Below are 18729 nucleotides of genomic sequence, written 5' to 3' on the forward strand. Positions count from 1 at the left end.
GGTTGAAATGGCAAGAAACTGTTTTTTCTTTGTGATCCTGTCTGATATCTGTTTTGTGGGCATTGATCCTTTGGTGAAGTTTCTGAGATGTTTGTCCAATGTACATAGCGGACGGACACTTTCGGCACATAATTGCATAAATTATATTTCTGGATGCGCTGGAATTTGTGTTCTTGATCTTATAACTCACTTGGTTGGGTCCAATAATGGTATCAGCAGAGTGAATATGTGGACAAAGCTGGCAACGGGGTTTGTTGCAAGGGAAGGTACCAGGGTTGGTATTAGTGTGGTCCTGTGGTGATTGGTAAGAATCATCTTGAGGTTAGGTGGTTGTCTATAGGAGACTATGGGTCTGTCTCCCAGAGCCTCTCAGAGTTTAGTATCCTGTTCCAGTATAGGCTGTAGTTTATTGATAATGTGTTGGACAGGTTTAAGTTGGGGGCTGTAGGTGATGACAAGTGGTGTTCTATTGTTGGTTTTCTTAGGTCTGTCTTGAAGTAGATGGTTTCTGGGTATTCGTCTGGCTCTTTCAATTTGCTTTTTTATTTCTCTGGGTGGGTAGTTGAGGTTTATAAATGCTTGGTAGAAATCCTGAAGTTTCTGGTCTCTGTCAGTGGGATTAGAATAAACTACAGCCTATACTGGAACAGGATACTAAACTCCGAGAGGCTCTGGGAGACAGACCCATAGTCTCCTTCCTCCCCCTCCATCCCCCTTCTGTTCTGAAAATTGATTTGACCTTTTCATATGTGTTCATTTTTTTAAATTGTATCCTTTGGTATATATGGTTGTGACAATTTTCTTCCACTATTTGATCTGAGGAAGTGGGTCTGGCCCACGAAAGCTCATCACCTATTAAACCATCTTGTTAGTCTTTAAAGTGCTACACAGTCCTGTTTTTTGTTTCATCTAAATGTTTTGTTAGTGTTTAAAGTGCTGCTAGAACATTCATTGTTTTTACATTGCCAGTTTGCAAAAAAGTAGAGGTAGAAGCCAATCAAGTGCAGTGCTAAGAAATCAGAATACTGAGGCTAAAATTTTCAAAAACTTTGCATTTATTATATAGGATCCTCCATCCCATTGAAAGTCAACAAGAGGCACTTTTGAGAATTTTACTCTTCAACTGTAAAACTCCTTCTGTGCTAGGAACGGGGATAGTCGAGCTATTCTACTGAGTCAACTTAACAGCCACCCAGAGGGCATGTCTACACTAGGAAATAATTTTGAAATAAGTAAAATTGAAATAATAACTCCCGAAATAACAAAATTGAAATAAAATGGTGTGTCCACACTGTGGGGCAGCATTGAAAAAGCTCTGAATTATTTCAAAATAGTGCATCCACACTGATTGGAGCCTGCCTCAGATTTAGCGCCCCCAGAAGCACTCTGGGGAGGGCACCAGAAGGCTGGATACTTCCTCTGGCTGCTTTGTCAGGCAAGCTGTCATGTGCTTTTAAGGGCTCCTCTCTATGGCTGTGAATCACATGCTATTCCTCCTCTCCATCACTGTACTTGACTGGGAGTGGACGCTACCCAAGTGTGGGCATGACCTTGTGCCATGTGCGGCACTTCTGTGTGTTTCCATGACCCCAGACTCGTTAGTGGTGGCTTGTAATGGGAAGGTGTCACATCACAGAGGCTGGAATAAAGCAAGCCTCTCCAGGAACTTTGTGAGAAGGACTGAGGGGTTCCTATGTGAGAGCACCATGAGGCTGAGTGCTCTGTACTGGCACTCCATGTGCAACCATATGCACAGGCTGTTGTGCAACCTCCAGGCTGAATAGGCTGAGCAGTGGTGGCCCATCAATAAAGGCAAAGTAGGCAGTTGCCTAGGGCGCCAAGATAAATGGCCATTGAGGGCTTTGGAGGCGGGGGTGCTGATTGCGTGTTTTGCCTAGGGCACCAGTTTCCAGCAGCTTGTCTAGCGCCACTCCTGAGGCTGAGCAAGGAATTTGCAGCCTGTCACCTGCCCCCGCATGTAGCTAGGGAAAGTTTAGAACTCACCTGAAGTCTCTTCTCTGGGTTTATCTGACACCTGGGAGACATCATGGGAGAAGTCGGGACTGGCTCCAGGGCGAGGAGCAGCTCCTGGCTTGTGGACATGGTTATCTGGATGGCCTGCTCCTGTTCTGCTCCTCCTCCTCCTCCTCCTCCATAGCCCTGCCCCCATGGAGGCTGATGCTGCGCATGTCCTGGCCAGAGTTGATGATGATGGGGGGAGTTGACTGGCCCCCCTCCAGGATGACATTGAGCAGGTTGTAGTAGCAGCACATGTGAGGTGCCACCCCAGAGCATCCACTCTGCTCCCTGGTCTTATTGAAAGCCTGCCAGAACTTTATTTTTATGCAGACCTGGTCAAGGGGTCTGTGTGTGTCCTTTTTCAGACAGGCTGGCAGCCATCTGACTGTAGACATCGAAATTCCTTTTTCTGGTGTGGAGATCCTGGAGGTTGGGCTCCTCGCCCCAGACCTCGATGAGATCCAGAATCTCCACACCAGTCCAGGGTGGTGCTCTGTTGGATTCATCAAGGGCAAGTCATGCCTGAACAATCTGATTAACTTCTATGATAAGGTAACTGGCTCTGTGGATATGGGGAAGTCAGTGGATGTGATATACCTTGACTTTAGCAAGGCTTTTGATACGGTCTCCCACAATATTCTTGCCAGCAAGTTAAGGGAATGTGGATTGGATAAATGAACTGTTAGATGGACAGATAGCTGGCTAGAATGTTGGGCCCAACGGGTAGTGATCAACGGCTCAATGTCAGGTTGGCGGTTGGTTTCTAACGAGTGCCCCAAGTATCAATTCTAGAACTGGTTTTGTTCAACATCTTTATTAATCATCTGATGAGGGGATGGATTGCACCCTCAGCAAGTTTGCGGATGACACTTAGCTAGGGGGAGAGGTAGATACGCTGGAGGGCAGGGATAGGGTCCAGAGTGACCTAGACAGATTAGAGGATTGGGCCAAAAGAAATCTGATGAGGTTCAACAAGGACAAGTGTAGAGTCGCTTCACTTTGGACGGAAGAATCCCAAGTATTGTTACAGGCTGGGGACTGACTGGCTAAGTACCAGTTCTGCAGAAAAGGACCTGGGGATTACAGTGGATGAGAAGCTGTGTGCCCTTGTAGCCAAGAAGGCTAATGGCATATTAGGTTGCGTTAGGAGGAGCATTGCCAGTAGATCTAGAGAAATGATTATTCCCTTTATTTGGCTCTGGTGAGGCCACACCTGGAATATTTCGGTGGCACCTTATAGACTAACAGATTTATTGGAGCATAAGCTTTCGTGGGCAAAGACCCACTTCATCAGATACATGTAGTAGAAATTCCTGAGGCAGGTATAAATATGCAGGCCAGAATCAGGCTGGAGATGACGAGGTGGATCCAATCAAGGAGGATGAGGCCCACTTCTAGTAGCTGATCTGGAGTTGTGAATTCCAAGAGAGCAGAAGCTGCTTTTGTAGTTAGCGAGCCATTCACAGTCTTTGTTTAATCCAGAGCTGATTGTGTCAAACTTGAAGATGAACTGTAGCTCAGCTGTTTCTCTTTGAAGTCTGGTCCTGAAGTTTTTTTGCTGCAGGATGGCTACCTTTAGATTCTATAAAGCTCTGCCAGTGTAGCTGGCAGGTATGGCCAGAGCAGCCACAGGTGCAGCTGTGAAAGGCCTCTGGAGGACAATTATTTCAAATTAGCAGAATTTGTGTAGCATCCACACAAATGCTATTTCAAAATGACAATTTTGAAATAAGCATTATTCGTTGAGAAAAGCAGGAATACAGATTTTGAAATAACCAGCCTGTTATTTTGAAATAACGGGCTTGGAACTGTGGACACTCCACTTGCAATTTCAAAATAAGGGGGTATAGGGTTAGCTTCAACGCAGGAGCAGTAAAGCAAAGACAAAGGAATCTGAGGAGAACAATCTTAGAAATAGGCAAGTTCACGTTTAAGTTTGTTATCTCTGTAAGGGTGTGCCTAGACTACATGCCTCTGTCGACGGAGGCATGTAGATTAGACAGATCGGCAGAGGGAACTGAAGCCGCAATTTAAATAATCGCGGCTTCATTTAAATTTAAATGGCTGCCCCGCTCTGCCGATCAGCTGTTTGTTGGCAGATCGGGGCAGTCTGGACGCCTTTGTCAATCGGCGCAGGTATGCCTCGTGAAACCAGGTTTAGCTGCGCCGATCGACAAAGCCTTCCTTGTCGACAGCGGCGCGTCCAGACTGCCCCAATCTGCCGACAAACAGCTGATCGGCAGAGCGGGGCAGCCATTTAAATTTAAATGAAGCCACGATTATTTAAATTGCGGCTTCAGTTCCCTCTGCCGATCTGTTTAATCTACATGCCTCCGTCGACAGAGGCATGTAGTCTAGACACACCCTATTATATGTATAAAAATAATTTCCTGCAGGATGACAGAGTGATGTCATCACGTCACTCTGTGTCCCACTGCCACTTTGCTCTTAGCTTCCCTGCCTCCTCCCTCCCCGGTATTCCAGCAAGTAGGGAGCTGCATGCCCTCCCCCCCATGGAGGGACTGGGGCCATGCACCCTCCCCTTTCCTGCAGAGGTGGGGGGATGGGAGTCACATGCCCTTCCTCTTCCTTGGGGGGGGAAGAACATGCACCCTTCTCCTCTGGGGGGGCCAGGAGCCACCTGCCCTCCCCCCTTCCAGGGGTCCAAGAACCATGTGGCCTCTCCCCCTCCCCAGTGCTTCGGGGGGGGAGGGACCCACAAGATGCATGCCCTTCCTGCATCCCCAGTCCTGTCACACACCTCCTCAGCTGAGACCCCACAACCTCAGCTCCCTCACACATCCCCTTGACCAAGACTCCACAGCCCCAGCCCCCTCATTCATCACCCTGCTGAAACCTCACACCCCCAATACCCTCACTAAATACCCTGCTGAGACCCTGCACCTTCAGCCTGCTCCTGGCTTCTCCCCCCTCACCAGACATTTATCCCCAGCTTGTTCCTGCACCCTCCCCTATTCTTGCACCCTCCCTCTGCCCAAACACCTACCCCCAGCCTGTTCCTGCACCTTCATCTGCTCTTGCACCCTCCCCTGGCCAGACACCCTGCCCCTAGCCCACTCCTGCATCCTCCCCGCAGCCAGATACCTACCCCCATTGAGAGGGGTGTTGGTGAGCATAGTAAGCAGAGGGTGCAGCGCCCTACTCTAAGTTAATAAAAAAAATTCAAGAAATGGACAAATAATGCACATGTACTTGGTAATGATCTGAAGAATAGGATGGGAATACCAGTGGCTTACGCCTGCTGTGACCTTAGGCCTGGACTATAATTAACTTTTACCAGCATACAACTGGGAGTATAGGGAGAGAAAAAAATCACCTCCCTAGCTGACATAGTTATGCCAGCAAAACCTTAGTGTAGATACAGTTAAACTAGAAAAGAAGTCATTTAGTTCAGCGAATTGGTAAGATGGTTTGCCTGTTTAACAAACTACACCAGCAAATCCTTTCTGGAATAGACAAAACTGTAAGGCTACGTCTACACTGGCATGATTTTCTGGAAATGCTTAAAATGGAACAGTTTTCCGTTATAAGTATTTCTGGAAAAAGCACGTCGACATTGGCAGGATGCTTTTCCGGAAAAGCACTTTTTCCGGAAAAGCGTCCGTGCCAATGTGGACGTGCTTTTTTGCAAAAAAGCCCCGATTGTCATTTTTGCAATTGGGGCTTTTTTGTGGAAAAGAAATCTGTGCTGTCTACACTGGCCCTTTTCCGGAACAGTTTTCCGGAAAAGGACTTTTGCCTGAACGGGAGCAGTATAGTTTTTCCAGAAAAGCACTGATGATTTTACAGTAGATCGTCAGTGCTTTTCCGGAAATTCAAGGGGCTAGTGTAGACAGCTGGCAAGTTATTCTGGAAAAGCGGCTGATTTTCTGGAATAAGTGGCCAGTGTAGACACAGCCTAGAGGTTTGAACAATTCTGCACTTAGCAGTAATCTCACAGTTACACTTTGAAATACATTGGCACACTGTCTGTTGCAGAATGTTCCTGAAATATTTGACAGTTGTAAAGTATTTTTAAAAACTACAAGGAGTTATACTGGAGATTAGGATAACAATAAATCATATACTTGTTCCAGAATAATACAGAAAACTTTTTTACAGTATACATGATTCACTATTTGCATTATTCACATAGGCTACATCTAAACTGGCAGCTTCTTGCGCAATAATTGTTTTATGGAAGAGTTCTTGCGCAGAAAGTCTTCCACAAGAGTACATCTACACTGGCATGTGCTTTTGCTCAAGAGATGTGTTTTTGCGCAAACGCATCCATGACAGTGTGGATGCTCTCTTGCGCAAGAAAGCTCTGATAGCCATTGTAACTATAGAGGCTTCTTGCGCAAGAAATTCATGTTGCCTGTCTACATGGAAGAGCTCTTGCGCTAGAGGGCTTATTCATCGTGGGAGGAGGAATAACTCTTCCAGAAGAAGCCCTGTTTTCCAACACTATATTGTAAATTTACTTGCGCAAGAATGCATGTGCAGTGTTGACAGCAGGCAAGTTTTTGCACAAGAACGGCTGTTCTTGTGCAAGAAGCTGCCGGTGTAGACATAGCCATATACTTGGCAGCACAGGGATGGGAGGCAGAAGCTGGTGGGCATGGGGATCCAACTTTTAAGCTAGCTCCCTGTGCATACCAGCTCCCACTGTATCAGAGGCAACAGCACAGAGGCGCAGGCAGGAGGTACCTGGTATGCGTGGGGAGCCAGCTTTTACGCCAGTTCCCTATGCATGCTATGCCTACAGTCGCTCCCCCCACCATGCTACTGCCTCCCATTGATACAGAGGCAGCAGCACTGGGGGTGGAGGGACAGAAGACGGTGCTCCTTGCTCTCACCAACTCCCACCTCCCTCACGTGTAAACGTGTAACCGTTGAACATTTCATTTTAACAAATATCCTCATTAAGCTCCCAGAGGACCTAGTTGCAAGAGAATACATTCCTAGAATTGCTGTAAATTAATAATAAAATGAGCTCTTTACTAAACTTCTAAAGAACATTCTTGCAGTTCTTTAGAAATGAAAATTTTCTTTTCGGTAGAAGGGCTGAAGAATGTTCCCAGTGCAATGGAACTGCAACTGGATGTGAATGTATAACCATGTACATGGTTAATGGGCTTATCAGTTAATGTTCACAGTTACATGCAGGCTCCCACCATGCTCCTGTATCAGAGACAACAGTGCGGGGGCAGCAGGGAGCAGGCTGCAGGCTGGAGCTGGTACGTCCCAGGAGCCAGCTTTTAAGCTTATAAGTTGGCTCTAGGCACACACTAGCTCCCCAGGAGCCACCTTCTGCCCCACATTGCTGCTTCTGTATTAAAGGCAGCAGCACAGGGAGGCAGGCAGAAGCCTGAACACACGGGGAGATGGCTGAAAATTTGGTTCCCCAATGTGCACTGGTTCCTGGGGATCCAGCTGTGGGTCCATGTAGCCGCTGAGTTTTTCAGTGGTTACACAATTACCACATTTTAACATCCATAGTTTTAACCTATACAGGATGCATAGTGCAGGAGTGATCAAGCATGGGGACTCCTCTCTATTGCATGCAGTAGAGCTTGGGAAAGGGTGGAGGCAGAGACTATTGGGTCTACTCCTGGACTTAGTGGCCAAAGGTCACTATGCCTGTGCCTTGCAGGGGAACACTGCTATAGTTCTAATTCAGGAACTAGAATAACGTCTGCAAAGAATGCATGCAGTTTTCCTGCTCTTTGTTTTGCAGGTTGGATTCTAAATGCCATGTCCATTAACTCAGGCTTTGGGCAGGGGATAGGATGATTTTCTTCCTAGGGAAATAGCACAGTGGGAGCAATTCAGTCTTCCTATATTGGATCTTGAATCCGAAGTATAACATGGACTATTGTGGGAGATTTCAAAAAACAAAGGAACATCACTTGCTTTATAAGGAGAATATAAGTCTCACAGTTTCAGTCACTCCAGTGAAGCCTGCTTTGCCACTGCTTAAGGCTCTCTCCATAGACAAAAAGTTTGCCAGATGTTTGAAGCGATCAGCAAATCAGTGGTTTTTTAAAATGCAATGGTACCGACCACGGAACCGTCCATCGTAGCACCATCCACTCCAGCACGGAGGCACTTCCACAAGAGAGACCTCATGGTTTCATCTACATTTAATTCCCTGTTCCTTGGTACAGACACATCACACTCAGCAGCACCTAAGCTCACACTCTAAAATAGCGATGACAACAATGGGGAAGTCACATTTTCACCCAAATTATCACCCAATATCGAGATATCTATGCCTTCGACCCATCCCAGCTTCAGGCATCCAATTGGCATGGGTATTCCTCCCTGGGGCCCACGCCATGGATGCCACTACACATGCCTCACAGCTCCCGGTGGCAATACTGGAGCCCATGGGCATACAACTATGTAAAAAAAACACACAAAAAAGAGGGAAACTCAGCCTGTCCCTTCTCCTCCCTCACAATCTATAACACCACAGAGGATGCAGCAGGAGATGGCAGATCTACAATCCTATGAGTCTGGCTCAATACATCCCCTGACACAAACTTGTCCTCCTAGCCTGATAAGGCAGTCATGCCACCACCTCCCACCGCAGCTGACAATTTCACATCCTTTCAGAATCTCTTCAGTAGGTTGCAGCTAACCTTAATATTGCATGGAGGAGGTTCCAGAGATGCAGCACGAGCTTACCAACCTCCTCTAGACCACTCCATCGGCCAAGCTTGCTTTGCCAATAAATCCTGCCATTATAGATCCTGCCAAGACTATCTGGCAGGCTCCTGCCACTATCCCTCCGACCTGTAAGAGGGCGGATAGAAAATATTTGTTCCCCATAAAGGGTCCAAATTCCTCTTTACCCACCCCCAAATTCTCTGGTAGAGAAGATGGCCAATCAGAGGAACAAGCAGCATCTGCCATGCTCCACTCCAGCTGATAAAGACAGCAAGCAACTAGATTTGTTCTGCAGGAAAGTTTACACATCACTCACCTTGCAATTCAACATCATTAATTATGCAGCACTGATCAGCAAATATGACTTTAACAACTACTTAAAATTCAACACCTTTATTGAAGATATACCAGAGGCCAAGAAACAGCAATTAAAAACAGTCATTGTGGAGGGACATGCGATATCATAGACAGCTCTACAAGATGCTCTCAACGCTGCTGGCAGAGTCACAAGATTGACAGCAACTGCAGTTGTCATGAGACGAGCCTTGCACTTAACTCTTCAGCTTTTTCCCCATGAGATACAGTCAACTGTAGAGGATTTACCATTGTTTTCAGCCAAAACCAACAAGGTCCTTTACTCCATGAATGATTCCACGGTGATGCTCCAATCTCTTGGAGTCCATACACCTGCAACTAGGCAGAGGCAGTATAGATGCCAGCCTTACCATATACCAAGGTGTCCAGCATACATATACCAGCAGCAAAGACAGGATCACCAACCGCAACATCAGTGTGGTCATGACAGGCAGCAGCATAAATACAGTCAAAGCAGCACTATGAACCAGCCACAACAACAAAATGAGCAAATTTGAGGTGTCAATCGAGGGACCAAAAATGATTCCATCTGCTCCAGAGTTGTCAAGAAATATTAAGATATTTAACCATTGCCTTCCCCTCTTTTACACCAACTAGCTGGGCATAACATCTGATAAATTGGTGCTACAAATAATCCTCTCAGGATACACCATACCCTTTCTCTCCATCCCTCTCTCCCATCCTCCTTTGGCAGGAAAAGTAGATGGGGGTGGCAACCAGGGCAGCTGTGATCATGAGAAGCGGTTCTACATGAATATGAAGGGAGTGGTTTTTAGCTCATACTATTCCCTCATCATTAAGTGGAGCAATTCACATATGCTGGAGGCAGTCAATCCTGTTGATACAGTGGAACACCAATTCTGGTCCCATGAGACAAACACAGACTAGTGAGACCACATAGTTATGCAGCTATGGGACAATGAACAGTGGCTGTAAAGCTTTTGCATGCACCAGGACACTTTAATTGAACTTTGCAAATTGTTTCCCCCCTTCCTGACATGCAACAATACAGAATGACTGTGTCCAGACTGGCAAGTTTTTCCACAAAAGCAGCTGCTTTTGCGGAAAAACTTGCCAGCTGTCTACATTGGCCACTGAAATTTTCGCAAGAACACTGACGATCTCATGTAAGATTGTCAGTGTTCTTGCAGAAATGCTATGCTGCTCCTGTCCGGGCAAAAGCCCTCTTGTGCAAATGCTTTTGCGCAAGAGGGCCAGTGTAGACAACGCGGTATTGTTTTGAGCAAAAAAGCCCCGATCGCGAAAATGGAGATCGGGGATTTCTTGCGCAAAACCGCTTCTAGATTGGCACGGACGCTTTTCCGCAAAAAGTGCTTTTAACGGAAGCATCCGTGCCAATCTAGATGCTCTTTTCCGCAAATGCTTTTAACAGAAAAACTTTTCCATTAAAAGCATTTGCGGAAAATCACGCCAGTCTAGACGTAGCCAATGAGACCTGCTCTGACAGTTGAGAACTGAGCGGCAATAACCCCATGGAAGCTTGCAATGCCAGACTGCTGCCAGACAGTTAGGAATCAGAGGGGACTCCTGTGATTCAAGAAGCCTTGGTAATCAATTCCCTTCTGCTAGATAGAATGTTGACGCTGGGAAACATGCATAACATAGTGGATGGCTTTGCCTCAGTGGGGTTCCCTAAAATGTGGTGGGGCAATAGAGGGAACACACATCCCTATCTTAGCACCAGAACACTATGCCAAACAATACAGAAACCACAATGAGTACTTCTCAATAGTGTTGCAGACTCTGGTGGATCACAATGTAATTTCACCAACATCCATGTGGGATAGCCAAGAAAGATGTGTGACGTGTGCATCTTTAGGAACTCCAGTCTCTTCAGAAAGCTGCAAGATGGAACTTTCTTTCCAGACTGAAAAATTATCATTGGAGATGATGAAATGCCAATAGTTAGCTTTGGAGACCCAACCTTCCCCTTGCTCATGAAGCCATATACAGGGAGCCTTGACAACAGTAAGGAGCAGTTCAACTACAGGATGAGCAACTGTAGACTGGTGGTAGGATGTGCTTTTAGATGTTTAAAAGCAATGTTTGGCAGTTTATTGACTAGGTTTGTCCTCAGCAAAATCAACATTCCTATTGTTTGCTATGTGCAAGTAAGAGAGAAAATTTAGGTATGGGGGGGTGGGGTTCGAGGTAGATCGCCTAGCTGCTAATTATGAGCAGCCAGACACCAGGGTAATAAGAAAAGCATGTTGAGTCTATGAATTGGAGAGGCTTTGAAATCTCATTTCCTGAATGATCATATAGTGATGTGACAATTATGTATATTATTCTTAACAAGGGGTGGGGCAAAAAGTAATAATAAAATGCTTTTTAAGTACATCAGAAGCAGGAAGTCTGCTGAACAACCAGTGGGTGATCGAGATACTAAAGGAGCACTCAAAGATGATGACGTCATTGCAGAGACGCTAAACGAATTCTTTGTTTCAGTCTTCATGGCTGAGGATATTCAGGAGATTCTCAACCCTGAGCCATTCTTTTTAGGTGACAAATGTGAGGAATTGTCTCAGATAGAGGTATCATTATAGGAGGTTTAGGAACAAATTGATAAACTTAACAGTAACAAATCACTGGGACCAGATGGCATTCACCCAAGAGTTCTGAAAGAACTCAAATGTGAAATTGTAAAACTATTAACTGTGGTTTGCAACCCATCCTTTAAATCAGCTTCTATACCTGATGACTAGAAGATAGCTAATGTGATACCAATAATTAAAAAGGTGATCCTGGAATTACAGACTAGTATATCTAACATCAGTACTGGGCAAATTAGTTTAAACTATTTTAAAGAATAAAATTGTCAGACACATAGATTAATATAATTAATATAATATAAAGGCCACACAGTTTCTGTAAAGGCAAATCATGCCTTACTAATTTACTACAGTTCTTTGAGGGGATCAACAAACATGTGGAAAAGGGGGATCCAGTGGATATAGTATACTTAGATTTCCAGAAAGTCTTTGATCAATGTAAAGTAATGCACATTGGAAAAAATAACTCCAACTATACATAATGGAGACTAAGGGTATGTCTACACTACAGCACTAATTCAAACTAACATAATTCAAATTAGTTAATTCAAACTAAGCTAATTCAAATTAGTGCATCTAGACCTAAAAACTAATTTGAATTAGCGTTTTGCTAATTCGAACTAGCATGTCCACATTGAATGGACCCTGAACCGAGGTTAAGGATGGCCGGAAGCAGTGCCGGCAGGGCATCAGGTTAGGACTTAGAGTGTGGAGCTGCTGTCTCAGGCTAGCCAAGGGCTGTGCTTAAAGGGGCCCGACCCCCACCCCGGACAGACAGTTCTCAGGGTTCCCCACTTCCTGGTCTACCTCGATAAGGAACAGCAAAGCATTTGTGTCTCGGAGTGCACATGGAACCAGACCTGCCCCCGGGGACTCTGCTGCGTCTCGTGGACACGTTGCCGGCAGCCCAGCTGTACTCTGCAGGCTGCCATCCAGGAGGACCATCGAGGGGCTGTCAGGATCCAGGGGGCCCTGTGGGAGCGCTTCCACCCTGAGGAGCGCTAACAGTCTCCTCAGTCTGCCCCACCAGGGGCTTGTGCCCCATTCCTCCCTCTCCTCCTTCCACTTCCCTAGCCCCCCCTTCCTGATGTCAAATAAAAGACACGTATTTTCAAAAATAACAATTCTCTTTATTCAGCATAACTGGGGAGGGTGGGGAGACTCATAGACTCATAGACTTTAAGGTCAGAAGGGACCATTATGATCATCTAGTCTGACCCCCTGCACAGTGCAGGCCACAGAATCTCACCCACCCCTCCTAGAATAATCCTCTCACCTATAGCTCAGATATTGAAGCCTTCAAATACTTTGAAGACCCCAAGATGCAGAGAATCCTCTAGCTGTGATCTGTGCCCCATGCTACAGAGGAAGGCGAAAAACCTCCAGGGCCTCTGCCAATCTACCCTGAAGGAAAATTCCTTCCCGACCCCAAATATGGCGATCAGCTAAACCCTGAGCATGTGGGCAAGACTCATCAGCCAGACACCCAGAAAGTTCTCTATAGTAACTCCTATCATCCCTCCATTGACCTATTTCCCACTGATAATGAATGGTCAATTAGTTACCAAGATCATGTTATCTCATCAAACCATCCCCTTCATAAACCCATCTAGTTTAATCTTGAAGCCAGATAGATCTTTTGCCCCCACTACTTCCCTTGGAAGGCCGTTCCAGAACCTCACTCCTCTAATGGTTAGAAACCTTCGTCTAATCTCAAGTCTAAACTTCCTACTAGCCAGCTTATATCCATTTGTTCTTGTGTCCACATTGGTATTAAGCTTAAATAATTCCTCTCCCTCCCTGGTATTTATCCCTCTAATATATTTAAAAAGTGCAATCATGTCCCCCCTCAGCCTTCTTTTGGTTAAAGTAAACAAGCCAAGCTCCTTGAGTCTCCTTTCGTAAGACAGGTTTTCCATTCCTCGGATCATCCTAGTGGCCCTTCTTTGTACCTGTTCCAGTTTGAATTCATCCTTCTTAAACATGGGAGACCAGAACTGCACACAGTATTCCAAATGGGGTCTCACCAATGCCTTGTATAATGGCACTAACACCTCCTTATCCCTACTGGAAATACCTCGCCTAATGCATCCCAAGATCGTATTAGCCTTTTTCACGGCCATGTCACAATGGCGGCTCATAGTCATTCTATAATCAACCAGGACTCCGAGGTCCTTCTCCTCCTCCGTTACTTCCAACTGATGTGTCCCCAGCTTATAACTAAAATTCTTGTTATTAATCCCTAAATGCATAACCTTACACTTCTCACTATTGAATTTCATCCTATTGCTATCACTCCAATTTACAAGATCATCCAGATCTTCCTGTATTATATCCCGATCCTTTTCTGAATTGGCAATAGCTCCCAACTTTTGTCATCCGCAAATTTTATTAGGACACTTCCACTTTTGGTGCCAAGATCAGCAATAAAAAGATGAAATAAAATTGGCCCCAAAACTGATCCCTGAGGAACTCCGCTAGTAACCTTCCTCCAACCTGACAGTTCACCTTTCAATATGACCCGCTGTAGTCTCCCCTTTAACCAGTTGCTTATCCACCTCTCAACTTTCATATTAATCCCTATCTTTTCCAATTTAACCAATAATTCCCCATGTGGTACTGTATCAAATGCCTTACTAAAGTCGAGGTAGATTAGATCCACTGCATTTCCTTTATCTAAAAAATCTGTTACTTTCTCAAAAAAGGAGATCAGGTTGGTTTGGCACGATCTACCTTTTGTAAAACCATGTTGTAATTTGTCCCAATTGCCATTAGCCTCAATGTCTCTAACTACTTTCTCCTTCAAAATTTTTTCCAGGATCTTACATACTACAGATGTCAAACTAACAGGCCTATAGTTACCCGGGTCACTTTTTTTCCCTTTCTTAAAAATCGGAACTATATTAGCAATTCTCCAGTCAAATGGTACAACCCCTGAGTTTAGAGATTTATTAAAAAATTTTGCTAATGGACTTGCAAGTTCATGTGCCAGTTCCTTTAATATTCTTGGATGAAGATTATCTGGGCCCCCCGATTTACTCCCATTAAGCTGTTCAAGTTTCGCTTTTACCTTGGATATGGTAATATCTACCTCCATATCTTTAGTCCCATTTGTTAAGTTACCATTATCCCTAAGCTCTTCATTAGCCTCATTAAAGACTGAAGCAAAGTATTTGTTCAAATATTGGGCCATTCCTAGATTATCCTTAACCTCCACTCCATCCTTAGTAATTAGCGGTCCTACTTCTTCTTTTTTTGTTTCTTTCCTATTTATATGGCTATAAAACCTTTTACTATTGGTTTTAATTCCCTTTGCAAGGTCCAACTCTACCTGACTTTTAACCTTTCTCACTTTGTCCCTACATGCTCTAACCTCAGTAAGGTAGCTTTCTTTACTGATCCCTCCCATTTTCCACTCCTTATATGCTTTCTGCTTTTTCTTAATCACCTCTCTGAGATGCTTGCTCATCCAGCTTGGTCTAACACACTTGCCTATAATTTTTTTCCCTTTTCTAGGGATACAGGCTTCTGACAGCTTCTGCAACTTTAACTTAAAATAATTCCAGGCCTCCTCCACTTTAAGGTCCATAATTTCTTTAGTCTAATCAACTTCCCTAACTAATTTCCTTAATTTATTAAAGTTAGCCCTTTTGAAATCAAAAACCCTAGTCTCAGATTTATTTTTGTTTATCCTTCCATTTAATTTGAACTGAATTAGCTCATGATCACTCGAGCCAAGGTTGTCTCCTACAACCATTTCATCTATGAGGTCCTCACTACTCACCAAAACCAAATCTAAAATAGCACCCCCCCCTTGTTGGTGCAGCAACTACTTGATGAAGGAATTCATCAGCTATCACATCTAGGAAAATCTGAGCCCTATTATTATTACTAGCACTTGTTCTCCAGTCTATATCTGGAAAGTTGAAATCTCCCATGATTACACAGTTTCCATGAGTATTTACTTCATTAAAAACATTAAAGAGGTCTCTATCCATATCCAAATTGGATCCTGGTGGTCTATAACACACCCCAAGCACTATCCCAGGGGAGGATCTGATAGTTTTCTTTCCCAATGTGATTTTTGCCCAAACAGACTCTGTCTTCTCCATTCTATCACTTTTTATTTCTTTATAATCTACCTCATCTTTGATATACAATGTGACTCCACCACCTTTACCCTTATTTCTGTCTTTCCTAAACAACACATACCCTTCAATACCTGTACTCCAGTCATGCCTAGTATTCCACCATGTTTCTGTTATTCCTGTAATATCTGGTTTCACTTCCTGGACCAATAGCTCTAGTTCCTCCTTTTTGTTACCTAGGCTCCTCGCATTGGTGTACAAACATCTTAATTTTTGCTGTTTGGCCTCATTCACATTCTTTACCCAATTTGGCACGGACGTTATACCTCCAATATGACCTATTAGGCTAGTATCCACCCCACCCTTCCTCATGTTCATTCTCCTACCCCCAGCTATATCCTTTCTTACTTCGTTTTCCTCCCTCTCCGTGTTAAAATCTGGCGTGGAGATTACCTGGGCATCTCCCAACCGTCTCCCCCAAATTCCTAGTTTAAAGCTCTCTTAATAAGTTGAGCCAGCCTCCATCCTAGAAGTCTATTTCCCTCCCTACTTAGGTGAAGTCCATCCCTAGAGAACCATCCTCTGTCCATAAATGCCTCCCAGTGACCATACATCCCAAAGCCCTCCTTATAGCACCACTACCTAAGCCATCTATTGATCATCATAATCCTGTCACATCTTAGTTGCCCTTCTCTAGGAACAGGCAGAATCCCACTAAAAATCACCTGAGCCTCAATTTCCTTAAGCATCCTCCCCAGCCTAGCATAGTCTCCCTTAATTCGTTCCAGCAAGAATCTAGCCGTATCATTTGTTCCTACATGAAGGATGATCAATGGATTCCTTCCTGCTCCCTTAATAATCCTCTTCAACCTCAGTTCCACATCTCGTATCTTAGCACCTGGCAGACAGCACACCCTTCTATTCTCTGGATCAGCTCTGGTAACAGGCCTATCTATTCTTCTCAATAAGGAGTCCCCAATCACATAGACCTGCCTTTTCCTAGTGACAGTGCGATTCTCTGGTCTATCTCTAGCTTCCTCTGGCTGCAAGTCTTTGCCATTCCTATTTTCTCTTGTAGTCCTCTTTAACCCATCCTGTATCCTCCTAATGCTCATTATTGGTGTTGTCTCCATTAAGTCTTCCCCTTTATCTATGGGACTAGCCACTCTTCTCTTCTTCCTCACCCTTCCATCTTCATTATCTACCTGCTGTACCCCTTCTTCATTCTCCAGCTCCACATACCTGTTCTTGAGCTCTATTTTTCCTTCACTGACCCATCTTTTTCTCTGCCTGGTTCTCTGAGTCACATGCTTCCACTGTCTATTTTCTTCGCCCAGCAGTCCCCCCTCTGAGGCCCTTGATCCTGCTTCCATCTGCATATCTAAGCTTTCCCCTTCAGCCACGTCATGCCTTTGCCCCATCATCTGCTCAAACCCCCTTCTAAACTCAACCAGAGTTTCCACCTGCATCTCCAATCCTTGGATCTTTTCTTCCATCAGCTCTATCAGGTGGCACTTCATGCAAACAAAACTCCTTTCAGGTCCCCCCTCCAGAATCATGTACATACCGCAGCTACCACATCCAATCATTCTCCTTGTGTTCTCTACTACTTGGGCCATGGCCACTAATGCCTCTGTGTTTTATCTACTTTCTCACCAGAATCCTATTAGTCTGCTGAACACAAAAACAAACCAAAACACCCTCTCGGGGGAAAGGAGGCAGGAGAGGCCAGGAGAGAGGGTGGAAGAGGGGAGGGGGAAACCTGGGAGAAGAGAGCTGGAAGGGGGAAGCAAGGGAAAGGAGGAGGAGGGGAAACTCAGGGATCAGGGGTGGGGGTCTCGCCGGGCCAACTGCCTCCCGGCACGGTGAGGGAGGAAGCCTCAGCATCCCTGGGGGGATGGGGTGGAGGTTGCGGAGGTTGAGGTGGGGGGTGTGGACATTGAGGAGGAGTGTGTGGGGGTTAAGGAGGAAGAGGTGGGAGGCGGGCAAGGAGTGGGAGGAGAGACAGTTGTTGGGGGGGCAGCAGGCGCAGGACTGGCACAGGGAACTATGCTCTGCAGCAGGGCCTGCAAGGTTGCATTTCTAGCTCGGTCCTCAGGTTGCATTTCTAGGTCTGCCCGCATCCAGGCCTCCATGGTGCGGTGCAGGGCTCGCAGAGCCCCAGGTGCTGATCCCAGTACTCCTGCTCCGTGGTGGTGGTCCGGAGCAGGCCACGGGTGCGGGAGCATGTCCTGGCTGGGGTGGTGCGCCCTGCATGAGCAGCTGGTGCAGCTGTAGAGAAAGAAGAGAAGTGGTCAGTTCTCCCTGTGGACACAGTGGATGATGCCCAGCTCCTCCCCCGGCCTCCCCCCTGCGACGTGAGGGCAACCATGCCCTGCACCATCAGAGCCGTTGTGCTTGTACAGAGGCCATGGTCAGGATGTCTGGCTCTCCCCGGGACTGGGAGCTGCCCCAAGACCACACCCATGTCCCTCTGCCGTGTATAGTGTGGCCGGGGTGGGGGGGAGATGTCCCCTGCCTCTGTGTAGAGGGGGCGTGTGAAGGGAGAGCATGTGCCTATTGGGCCACGGCCCCTGCGTGTCACGCAGCTGGAGCCACCTGCCCAAGGGTGGCATGACACGTGCTCGCATGTGCACAGGTGGCTGCATGATCCGTGGGAGGCATGGCCCACGTGTGCGGTCCCTGGTCTCCGTCTCCGCCTCCCCCCCCCCGGGCAGGGGACAGTTCTGTCACTTACCCAGTACGGCCCCCCCGGACGACCCTGCCGACTCCGGTGCTGGAACTGCTTGTGGTGGCCCCTCCGGTGCGCCCAGGTCAGGGCCCTCCGGTCCCGGCTCGCTGCCTCCCAGGCTGGTGAGGACTGCCCTGGCCCCCAAGAGTCGGTCGAGGGCAGGGAAGTAGGGGCAAGTGGCAGCCCCTGCTGCGGTGCCACCCCTGGTGGCCCTGGCATACGCCTGCCGCAGCTGTTTCACTTTCAGGCGCACCTGCTCTTGGGTGCA

General features: G+C 46.3%; 1 protein-coding gene across 4 annotated transcripts in view; it reads left to right on the forward strand.

Annotated features, from left to right (window-relative positions):
* NRG4 (neuregulin 4) overlaps window positions 1-18729 on the forward strand; it is a 98824-nt gene that overhangs the window by 39905 nt on the left and 40190 nt on the right. The window contains exon 6 of one of the 4 annotated variants that reach the window (XM_025186211.3): window positions 1067-1558. The exons of the other annotated variants lie outside the window; for them this stretch is intronic. Coding sequence (XP_025041996.2) covers window positions 1067-1175 — 109 coding nt within the window. The 3' untranslated portion in view covers window positions 1176-1558. Of the gene's footprint in view, window positions 1-1066; window positions 1559-18729 lie in introns of those variants that run through there. 4 annotated transcript variants of the gene reach the window in all.

The sequence above is a fragment of the Pelodiscus sinensis genome, chromosome 14 (genome assembly GCF_052426305.1).
Source record: "Pelodiscus sinensis isolate ZL-2025 chromosome 14, ASM5242630v1, whole genome shotgun sequence".
Taxonomy (NCBI): domain Eukaryota; kingdom Metazoa; phylum Chordata; order Testudines; family Trionychidae; genus Pelodiscus; species Pelodiscus sinensis.